The sequence below is a fragment of the Anarrhichthys ocellatus genome, unplaced genomic scaffold, assembly GCF_004355925.1.
Source record: "Anarrhichthys ocellatus isolate YVR2014 unplaced genomic scaffold, GSC_Weel_1.0 scaffold1, whole genome shotgun sequence".
Classification (NCBI taxonomy): Eukaryota; Metazoa; Chordata; class Actinopteri; order Perciformes; family Anarhichadidae; genus Anarrhichthys; species Anarrhichthys ocellatus.
Genome location: NW_022280031.1, coordinates 10,215,927 through 10,227,585, shown reverse-complemented (window position 1 = coordinate 10,227,585; position 11,659 = coordinate 10,215,927). Strand labels below are relative to the sequence as shown.

At 41.3% G+C, this 11,659-nt stretch overlaps 1 protein-coding gene across 1 annotated transcript in view; it reads right to left on the bottom strand.

Moving 5' to 3' along the window:
• LOC116385308 (twist-related protein 2-like) overlaps nt 1-3,087 on the bottom strand; it is a 6,977-nt gene extending 3,890 nt beyond the window's left edge. Inside the window, exon 1 of the mRNA XM_031850634.1 lies at nt 1,958-3,087. Coding sequence (XP_031706494.1) covers nt 2,295-2,867 — 573 coding nt within the window. The 5' untranslated portion in view covers nt 2,868-3,087 and the 3' untranslated portion in view covers nt 1,958-2,294. The remainder of the gene's footprint in view (nt 1-1,957) is intronic.
• Between the last annotated feature and the right edge of the window lie 8,572 nt (nt 3,088-11,659).

The window sequence follows — 11,659 nt, the reverse complement described above, 5'->3', positions numbered from 1 at the left end:
GTATGTATTTCTTCCAGCACAGCAACACAGATGTTGCACCTTGTCTTATCTTGTATTTTGTCGTTTTATTTTGAAGGACTTCCTGGCTGCCTTATTTCCAAAATTTAAACTGTAAGTCTTTTAAAACTAAAACCCAGAGAGGGGAGAGATACAATCCACTAAACAACATCTGCAAGTGTATTCCTGTTTACTAATCTGCAGATGTGTTCACATAAACACACAGCGATGCACGCACACTGCACAGGTAATTAAAGCTCACTATAAACACACACACACAAACACACACCATTACACATGTACATGCGCTGACACACACATGCCCGTGTGCCTGACCCTAACCCTGGTACACACACCTTCCTAATACCTCACAACTGTTTCCAATCTAAAGGTTCCTGCTTGTCTGGGCCCCGGCGGGGCCTGATTGCACGATACAAGATCCTGAGGAGAGAGGGCAAGGCTGCAGGGGAGAGAGAGAGAGAGAGAGAGGGAGAGGGAGAGAGAGAGAGATGTGCCTCCACTTATTTCTCCCCACTCTCCCTTTCTTTCCCTCCTTTCATGCTGTACCTGTGCCGGAATCTGGTGTCTGTTAAAATGGTTGAAAAAAACCAGACCCTGTGTGAAGCCGATCCTACAGATTCTGGAGGAAAACATTTGTCTTAAATACATCAGAGGTCTGTCAAACACTGGAGCGTTCAGATTACCATGATGATAATGTGCTGTTAGTTCAGTTTAGTCAATAAAGTGAAACAACCAAAGTGCTTAAAATGATTTCTTTGAAATGTTGATGTTTTACCGAAGTTATTGTGTTGTGATTGTGCTGTTTGAATGTAATTTAGTGTGGCCTTGACTTCAAGAGAGGTTTGTTTATATGCTGAGTGGATTTGTAGACATTTCTTTAATTTCTTTTTACAAACATGTTGATACTTTATCTGATTTTAAATTAGTATCTACATTATATCTAATTTTTTACCTTTGTTTTATATTATTTCTCAATGACTTTTATTTAACGTGAAATGTCTCTTGCCACTGACATGAGTTTTGCAACAGTTGCACCCAAAATGGTAGAATATTTTGCACAAACCAACACAGAACAAATACTTCATTTGATGACTTATTTATTGAAGCTACGTAACATTTATTAACACAGTTTGTGTTATGTAACAATACACAACTAAATATTAGCCAATAATTAACAGCATATTGCATTTTACAAAAACTTAAAAAAAAAAATGAATCAAATCGTTTTTTCAGTTTGAAGATAACGAATTCAGTAAAAGTTTGAACCAAACAGATCAAAACATCAGAATTAAAGACATAATTTGTAAAATAATATAACTGACATGCCCTTCATCCAAATGTAATTTCATAAATTGGAGAACAATTTTTGTATATTTGCATAAAAGAATAAACTGTTAATTTTGTATTCATACACCTGAACACAAAGATAAACAGACTTCATAGCTGTAAATATCAAAACTAATAAGTTAGTTCGTTTGTGTTAATGTGTTGCAATTAAGGCATTTTAACAGCTGTTGTATAATTATATTGAGATTTTATTATTCATTTATAAATAAATGTGCTTTATAAAACAACTTTGCTTCACGTTCTTTAGTCTGAATACATCTGTTATTCAGCCTTTTCTTGATGTGCTGCATGTCTTATAAAATAAAAGCTTAGAACAGTTTTTGTTTTATTTTTGCTTTTATTTGATATTTTAAGCACGGAATGCTATTTTTATTCCTGTCTGTGCATTTCGTTTGTGAAGTGCATTGGAGGTATTTATTTGTTGAGCGGAAAGTCAACAAATAATGTATTACTATGACTATTTCGAACATGGAAAGAAAAAACAAAATCACGTGTGCTGATGACATGGTGAGTGTACACGTGCGTGTTTGTGTATGATTTATGTATGTGTTCATGCTGTCTGTGAGTGTGTTTTTGTATATTTTGTCCATACCTGAGGGGCTGCAGTGGAGCGTCTTGTTGCACTGGACTAAACTTTAGGACAGACAGGGGAGAGCAGTGAAGGTGGAAACAATGCAGGAGAACAGGTTTTTAGTTGCAAAGATTCAACTCTGGATGTTAATACTGGTGTAGAGATGAAGTGAACCATCATGGAGCACAGAGATGGAGCAGGAATGTAGGCGAAGGTTTGAGATGAAAAGGTTAAGATCAGACCAAAAGGGGAAGAATTCAGAGGTTCAGAGGTCGTGAAATGGGTGCAAACACAGACACAGGCGGTGGGGTGGAGATGTGGACACGAGAGGGTTTAGGAGAGAAGTTCGATGGCTGGCCTAGTGGCTGGTGGACATTGCCCAGGCACCCTCCATCCTCCAGACAGAGAAGGCGTAGCTCAGTCTTTCGTGGGCCAGGTAGTTGCAGCTGGCCAGCTTGGCGTCCATCTCGTCGCTCTGCAGCACCTGGTAGAGGAAGTCGATGTAGCGTGAGGCCAGCTTCAGGATCTGGATCTTGCTCAGCTTGTCCGAAGGTAGCGTGGGGATGATTTTGCGTAGAGAGGAGAAGGCGTCGTTCAGGGACTGAGTGCGTTGACGCTCCCGCACATTGGCAATGACGCGCTGAGAGTGGAGGTCCTCGAAGGGCTGGTCCAGCCTGGGGCCCAGCGACGTGGGGGCCAACGACACAACTGTCGAAGGGCTTTTCTTCACCTTCTTTGGACCACATGCAACCAGGCTGTTGGGGCTGCCGGTGCTGCTCTCCTCTGCCTGACCCAGGCTGTCCTTCTTGGGGTAAGGGGAACGTTTCCGATTCCCTGCTTGGGAGGTCTTCTTCGACCCTCTTTCTAGTTCCTCTTCGCTGGCCCCCAGACCTCCTTCGGGGGAGTTGGTGCAGGACACCTCTTCTCTCATCGTACTGTCCACCGACAACCTTTCAGCCTCCACTGCAAAGACGAGACGCTGTGATGCTCTTTTTCAAGCAACAACAAACCCGAACTTGACAAGCTTGTGTAACAAAAGTCTTCTCTCTCGTCAAAGAAAGTTACGGCTTCAGAAACTCCATCGGCTTGGACGTCGCTCTGGCTGTCCTGTTTCCTGGTTACCTTGTTAAATTTCTAACTTTTACATTCCCCTCTCAACCTGGCAGACAGAACAACAACAAACCATCTGACAGGCAGGTCCACCTCCGCCTCTTTTATACCCAAATGCTAACTCGGGGCCTGCGGGCAGTTCTCTTTGGCTAAGCGGACTTCCAGAGGGCGTGGTTCGGCCTGAGTCAGGCAGAGAAGCAGGAAGTGTGCGTTTGCTGGGCGGGCAATAGAGGAAGGGGGTAAGTGGACCTCTGAGCCAATAAGAAGTGCTGTGTCTAATGTTGCAGGGATGTCTGAGGCTTTATGGGTTCCAGATTTGGGGCTGGAGCGTCAGTCAGCATGCACTCCTGTGTCTGCATTCTCGTTCATCAACTCACTATTACTACAGGAATAAACCTAAACCTTTTATTTCTGACAGTCATCTGTGTAAACTTTGATATTGAATACTTATTATATGGTATTTTTATGAACACACATTGTCAACAGCTTTTCTTCCTACAACATAAAAGCCATCAATCATGTGCATTTTCATTTTTTCCTTTAACATGGAAACAAGTGTGAGTTCACACTAACATTTGTCTGCCATGTTTTTTTATCATGCTGATAACCAGACACTATAAAAACAAATCCGTTAAACCCCGGGTCACAACGTGGCCCAATTCAATGAAAATACCGCAGATTAAAAGACCAAAGGAGGATTTATATAGGTTAAAAAATGCGCTTTGTTTATAATTGCAAAAACTATACATTTTTTTGCCATGACAGACCGTAAAGTCTAAAACCAAACCAAACCAAAAAAGGATTTTTATAAATCTGTTGCAGCAGTTTTAAGTTGATCTGAGAGAACATTTGAGGTTGTGCAAGCATGCATCTTGGAAATAATCGTGTAAGATGAGCTTCCTGAGATTTGTCATTGTCTCTGTACACATTGATGTACTCTGAACTCCTACACACCTCGTAAGACATCCGTAATCTAACACCTAACCAGCGTTTGGTGACATCAGCTGCTCCTAGTCATCTACGTTGGGTTGGGAAGGGAGCACAGACAGGACCCTAAATAACCCCTGACCTCAGTGGCCCAGTGACCTCAGTCTGCAGAGGTGAGAGAGCACGTAATTGTGCCATCCATGGCCTCGAGGCAGTGCCGACACATGTTCAACCTCCACACCGCGAACCCATCTGGGTCTGCAGCCACTTAAACACATTTCTACACGTTGGCAGTCATGACACAGCAGACAGGTCTCCTTGAGAAAATGACAGAACATAGCTCAAGCTAATGTTTCCTTTAAATCTCTGCACAACGACCTGCAATTTGATCAAATGACTAAATTGTGCACTAATCTTACTTTGAATCCACAACAGTTTCCCAACATTGTGACCGTTTATACCTTACATGCGTCATGACTTGAGTGACTCATGTGTAGATCGCTGGGGAGAAATGTTGTGGGGAGTTTTCCGCTGCTCTAAGATGCTGAAATTTGGTACTTTTTGATGACAGCATACTTAATGGTAGCTTTTATATTTCAACACCTCCGAACATGTCTTTTTTTATGAGAGTTGCTGCATCTCTGATGTTTCCAAAACTGACACAAATTCAGTCACAGTCCAGAGACGTTATGTGAATACGCAGAGACAAGATATTCAGAAACTTGTATTATTTACTAACAAAAGTTTTCTGGGTTGTAACAAAAAAACCTGATTTCATTCTTGACACGCTGCTTGACAGTTTCTAGCCGACAATTTGGGTGTGATTGCCGCGGCATTTGAAGGACCGTGTGTGCAGAGAGCAGTTCAGAAGATTCTTGATGAGCCTCGTGATTGCACTGGTTTACATTTCATTCAAAGAGGGACGTTGAACGGAAAGTAGCTCGATCCCAGTTGGGTTTAATCAACTTGGAAGAAAAAAACCCTCATCTGGCCTTCAAAGCAAGGCCATGGACAGAGACAGTGAATTATATGAGGTTGTATTTACATAACAGGCAAGTCAACTCCAGGATTAACTGGTATTAGAATTTGGGCTTATTGGGAGCTCTGGTGGAGACAGTGGAGGGACAGGAAAGTCATTGTTGCGGAGGCTAATCTCGGGAGCTGCCGCTTACCTTTAGCAAAATCGTGGCTGTGTGCCACCATCATGGAAAAAATGAGCTAACAAAGCGAGTAGGCCTACAGGAATGTCGTGGCACATAGAAGAACAGAAGGGGAGAGAAGAGAGAGAGAGAATGGGAGAAGAATAAGAAAAGGGGAGAAGAAAAGGAGAAGAAAGGAGAGAGAGAAGGGGGAAAAAAGTGAGGCTGTCCAAACAGAACCAGATGCAGGAGTGTGGAGGTTCGTTTGATCTCTGTCCTCATAGGCTGATTGATGTTGCACATTTCATTTCCTTGTCAGAGTCTTGACATAATGTTTCACTAAACACTCGGGCCCTGCTCTTTTCTTCGTTTTATTTCCAAGGGGGTCATAATTAACCCTTTCTAGAGCTGAAAATAGATCATACACATATCAATATATATATATATATATATATATATATAGGTTTACACACACACACTTACACACACAAGGGGGCTCGGATATCAAAGAAGGCCAATGTATTGTCTGTTTCTGTCTCTACAACATGTGGTTTGGTCCTGACTGAAATACTGCACTGAGGAGCGGCCATGTTGAAACTTTTGAAGTTCTCCAGGAAAAAAAAGAGGGGAAAACAGTTTCTTTAAGACCGTAATGCAGTCAATTCAATTACCGTCATACAGCAAAAGGACGAAGCACTGCGGTGACATGCTCAGCTGGTAGGAGCGGGGCAGTGTGACCAATCATAAATGATGTGTTTGGAAATCCACGCTGGCTTGACAAAAGGAACTAATCATTAAATTCCTCCTCACCTTCACCCCGGGAGTTTCTTCACCCTCCTGGCTGCCGTTATTGATGTTTGCGCACTGCACACTACACCCTCCTCCACCCCATACCCACCCGTCCACGGCTCCATCCCTCCCGAGGAGCCTATAGTGGCACAAAAGGCAAACATCTGGGACCCATTTCCCCCCTGGAGAAGCCCTTCCTGTGGGGTATCCACTTAGAGGGTTTCTGGAGGAGCAGGGCGGTGGGGGGGATGAAGGGGTGAAGGTGCATGGTATGTGGGGGATGGTGGTGATGGGACTGGATGGAGTGGGGGGGGGGGGACGAGAGGTGCGGATAATAAGCAAATCTAATGCAAACTGTGTAAAGGTGTAGATTTTTGAAGGAAAAAATGGTAAACTCTCAAAGTTTAACCATCAATGGACAAAGAATATTCACATCAAGAGTTAGATGAGAAGATTGATGCCACTCTCATGTAAGTGAGTTAAATATAAAGCTGGAGTCAGCCCGGTTAGCTTAGATTAGCATAAAGACTGTAAACAGGGGGAAACTGCTATAGCCTGGCTCTGTCCTAAGGTACAAAATCAGCCTATCAGGACCACTACGGGTCAATAATCAACACTTTTATCTTTATTTGTTTAATCCTCCCAAAAAGTGTAAAGATTACAAATTGTGTTGGTGGATTTTGTTACTTAAGAACAGAGCCAGGCTAACTGTTTACCCCTTAACAGTCTTTGCGCAAAGCTAAACTAAGAGAATCTGCTGCTGGCTTGAACTTTGTGTTGTTGTGTTCACCGTACAAATGTGAGCGTAGCGTCAATCCTCTCATCTAACTCTCAGCAAGAGAGCCATAACTTTCCCAGAATGTCAAACTATTCCATTAAGTCTGAGATTTCGAAATGATATAAAGCGCGGTTGGTAAGAATGTGCCCACAAAGGCACAGAAACATTTTGATAGAGATTATAAATTATTAGACACTCTTATTTAAATAACTAATAAGTCCACATCGACAATACGTCCTTAAAGGCCCTGAAAACCAGTTTTCTAAATTAGCCTCTCACGATGAATGAAATGAAACCTTCTGACAAAGTTATTTCACTTAAGAGATTTCTGTCTGCGCTGTTTTAGTCTGTGCTCCTCTGGATTCATATGGAAAACGGTGATGTACATCTGTGCACCATTCACAGTATTCCAATCAAAATGTGACAGTTATTTGCTCATGTTACCAGGTCTGTCAATCAAACCTGTTCAAACCACACCCACACAGTCCGGATGAAGCGAATCTGCTCTATTCTTTTTTTGTGTTGAACTCTTAATAAATATTATTGTTTTTCACATTTTTTTATTTGATTGTTACATATTACTAAAAAAAATGTTTTTAATGAAATCGACAATTCCAACAACTGGCAACCTCCATTTGCTGACGAAGACCATGTGACATGATTGAAATCTCCAGAATGTTTATAGATACCTTTAACATATGTGTTTTTCAAATTTAAAAGTGAAATCATGCATTAAAAACGCTTCCCTCCCGCGCTGCGTGCAAGCCTGTATTATTCTTGTTTAGCTGTGACTTATCTTCTCGTATTAGACCGTAATTTATCATAATATTTAGTGCTCAAGCTTCCTTCAAATGTCCCTGCTTTCATGTGTAATTTAGCCAATATCCTGCTCTGGCTCTGATTACAGTGTTTAAGTGGTGGGGTTCGTTCATGGCACATTACAAACAGTCCCAGTGGAGCTCACAGCTGAGCTGGGAATACAGCATGCTGGGTTGGTGTACGCTGAGCAGCAGGTTAGGCTGGAGAAAGCCTTGTGTGGCTTATTCTGGGACATGAAGGGAAGAAGAAGTGCATGATGGTTAAAAACAGACATCCACTGTGTGTCGCCGAGACTGTTTTCAGTACCACTCTCTTATAAGTCACTCTTTATAAAGGGCTTTGAAGTCGTAGAAACTTAATTTATCAAATGTATTATCCATTATTAAAAACAACATAACATTTCCCTTTGGTAATAATGCAGTTTTAAATGTAGGTAATTATTAGTAAAAGCTCTTTTCCAGTCACAACCCGGCAACCCAAAAACATTTATATAAGGCATTAGTAAGTTATTTATTAACTTTGAATTAACTTATTAGTTACAACACATAAAGCCTTGAAAAGGGGGATCTAGTTTAAAAGTTTCTTCATGAAGTTTGTCAGTGTTACACACGGAAACCTACATTAAACAAACAAGTGGAAGATGAAACTTGTTCTGAGATTTGAGGCTAGATGTGTGTGTGTGCATGTGTGTGAGCAGGTAATGTTGGCTGACTGTTGCATCACATCATGTCCATATGTGCAAATAGAGGGTCATATGATCTACGTGTGCATGTGATAATGTGACACATGGGCTACAACAAAGGGAAAAAACAGTAACAGTAACTTCTCTGTGGATGAAAAAGAATCAACGTCTTTTGTTTCTATTAAAATCGTTTCATGACCAACAGAAGGAAAACACACTGCTTATTCCAGTTGATAATGCTGACTCTGATCGGCCGGGCAGAGAGACGCTGACGTGATCGAGCCCTATAAATAGCAAATCATCACATGAAAGTCATTTCCTCTGCTGAGTCAGCTATTCAAATTCAATGTTTTAGGTTATTTTTCTTTGTAAACACTTATAAGAGTCGCTATGTCAGCCGATCAGAGCTGACCATGCTGGTTCAACTTCTGAAATTAGCTTAATAAGCCACAAGACAGCTTCATACAAAACTTGAACGCTGACAACAGAATACATTGTGATGAGGACAATATAAAGTATGTATATTAACACCAATGCAATACAAGGCCACGGGTAGGAAAGGAAAACCACCGTCAGGTGAATGCGTTTCCGATCCTCTCTTGTTTTGATACGTACATTAGATACAATGTGCTCTCGTCTCAGTCTGAATATCTTCAAATTGTGAGGGCACTGAAACACCTTTTGGCCTCTCTACAAACACGGCTCCTTGTTCGAAAACCAGAGAAATCACCCCACAAATCAATCTAAACATCATGTCTTTAGATAAGGAGCCTGAGGGGAGTCAAGCGCTGCTGTCTCCAATCTCACACTTCAAATACTGGTTCCTGGAAGCAGTGCCAACCTGGGATCTCCTGGATTAGGCACTATCACGCATCCACTCCTGTCAAACTCACAGTGAAGCACTGTGTGCAAGGTAGAGAGGAATGCTTCGTTTCTACAACAGAGCCATTGCATTAGAAACATCAACAGGGCCAGCTTCAAAGGGGTGCGCCTTCACATTGAATCAATCCCCACTTCCATTAGATTAGATGAATTCACCGATTTCTTTATGGTTTCTCAAATCCCTCGTTCTGGTTCTGGTTCCCCCATGTGAAGCCACTTCAAACAGCCTCTGCCATGGCATATCCCTTTGTGCTCTAAAACAGCAAATATGTGTCTCTCTAAAATGTTTCAGATGCGAGCTCGCAGTGGTCCCAGCGGCACGGACAGCATCGCACACAGCAAACACAAGAGTCAGAGAAGGAAAGAAACAATAGCCGAGTGTAACAGTAGGGGTGTGCTGTTAACAGGCAGGTCTGCAGGGAGAGTTTTAATGACTGATGAGTGAGGATGAAGAAGATAATACCAAGACAAATAAAAGGAAAAAGCAGAGATAGTGTGGGAGAAATCCTGCAGCAGTAGATTGGTGTGGTAATAGGGAAAGACGGGAGGTGAGGGGAGCTGCAAAGGTCGAGAAACATATGTTTCAGTTTGTAAATAAAACAGTAAATTGCTATGGATATTGCTTAAATATCTGTGGGCTTTGTACCTCGCTTTGCGGAAGTTCCTCGGAAATCATTCTAGGACTGCCTTCTTAAAATGCCAAAGCGGCTTCTTAATGTCAAAGAGGCCATCTGGTTCTCGACTAATTCAAGATGTTTGCGTTTCATTTAGCCTTTTTCCTTCTGACGCATCTTTTTTTAGATCAAATGCTGCATTTTTTGTGTCATTAATACCGATGATCATAATTCAGAGTGGAGCTGTTGTCCAGCACGCATCACAGACATTAGTCAAAGCTGTGAATCCCTGGGGCAACTGTGGCTGAGTGTAACAGTAGGGGCCGTGCAGGGCCGTCTTTCAATCAGAGGATTGGCGGTTCAATCCCCAGCTCCGGCTCTGCTAGTCGCATGTCGATGTATCCTTGAGCAAGACACTTAACCCCAAAATTGCTCCCGTAGCTGTGCCTACGGTGTAGAAATGTGATAGAATCTGAATTGTAAGTCGCTTTGGATAAAAGCGTCTGCTAAATGACTGTAGTGTAATGTTCACCCTGTATTACTGGTGAAAAGTAATCAAGTACAATTTTGAGACACTTGTGCTCTACTTGATTTACTTTGTCCCTCTGCTCCCGTCATCTCAGAGGGAAATATTAAACTGTTTATGAAACAAATAAAGTTACTGGTTACTTTGAAGATAAACATTTTACAGACAGCCCATAACGTATGACGCATTGTTGTAGATTAATCAATCAATAGTTAATTGATCAATAATTTAACAAGTAGTTAAAATTAGCTCCACAATGCCAAAATAAACATTGTTAATGCATCAGTATATAATTTATTCTGCCACTTAACAAGTACTTGTAATACGTTTTGTTGCTAATAGACTTGTTCTTCCACTGGTGTAAAATGATGCGCATTATTGATTATTAATAATGTGATATTGCCATGCTACTTAAGTAAAAGATTGCAATATTTCTTCCATCACTGCCATTAATAAATTACATGTGAAAATACCCCATTAGTAGTGCTAATTATGCAGAATGGCCCATGTCAGTGCTGTAATATCATGACGTCTGGATAGTTTAGACATTAATATGTAAACAGTATTGTTGCAGTTGGTCAAGCCGGAGCTGATTTAACCACTTCATACACTGTTGGGGAGTTTGATCTAAACAATGCATCATATCTTAAAAAACGGACCATGATGTACAAAACACACAAATCTGAAAAGTACGTAAATCTGTCAAATAAATGTAGTTAAGAAAAATGTACAAAATGTGAGATGTAATGGTGTAGACATATAAAGTAAATGTATGAACATTTTACTTAAGTATAGTATTTGAATTTGTACGCATGTAACTACTCATTTTGATGTGTCAGCGAGTACTCACGAGTCGCAGACGGGTGGAAGCAGTGCGTTTGTGTTGTTTTCTGACATCTGCTGTGGAGGTGTGCATGTGTGCAATGCAAAGGAATATTTTCCCCTTTAGGTTGTTTGTTATAGATTTTGATTCAGCTGCTGTTGCTCTTTACTATCTAATTATACAGGATGTTTAGGATGGTTGTGTTATTTGAAGGCTTAAACTTTAGTTTCCAGTCTCACCGCACTCTACCAGACTGCCAGTCAACACTTGAGACAACTTCCTTCCTTGATTTGGGTAGAAAGGAGTCCCATAATTGAATAAAACGAGACCCCTCCTTCTCTTTACATACCACACAAACTCACACACACACACACGTTTTACAGGCTGGTGTATAAATTTAATAGGACGCATTTGGTTCCAAAGCCCCCAGCTTGCTCAGTGGAAAGTGAGCCGGATTGTTTTTCAGTTTCTTAATGTCGAAGTTTATAACGGCCAGATAAAAAATGTTGCCATGGTGATTTAACCACAACATCGCAATTACCTTGATGCAATGAGACTCTGGGGGCTAACAAACAAACCAGTGTAATGCAATTAAGATATAAGTACCACCAAAAATGTCCTTAAAACACAAGAG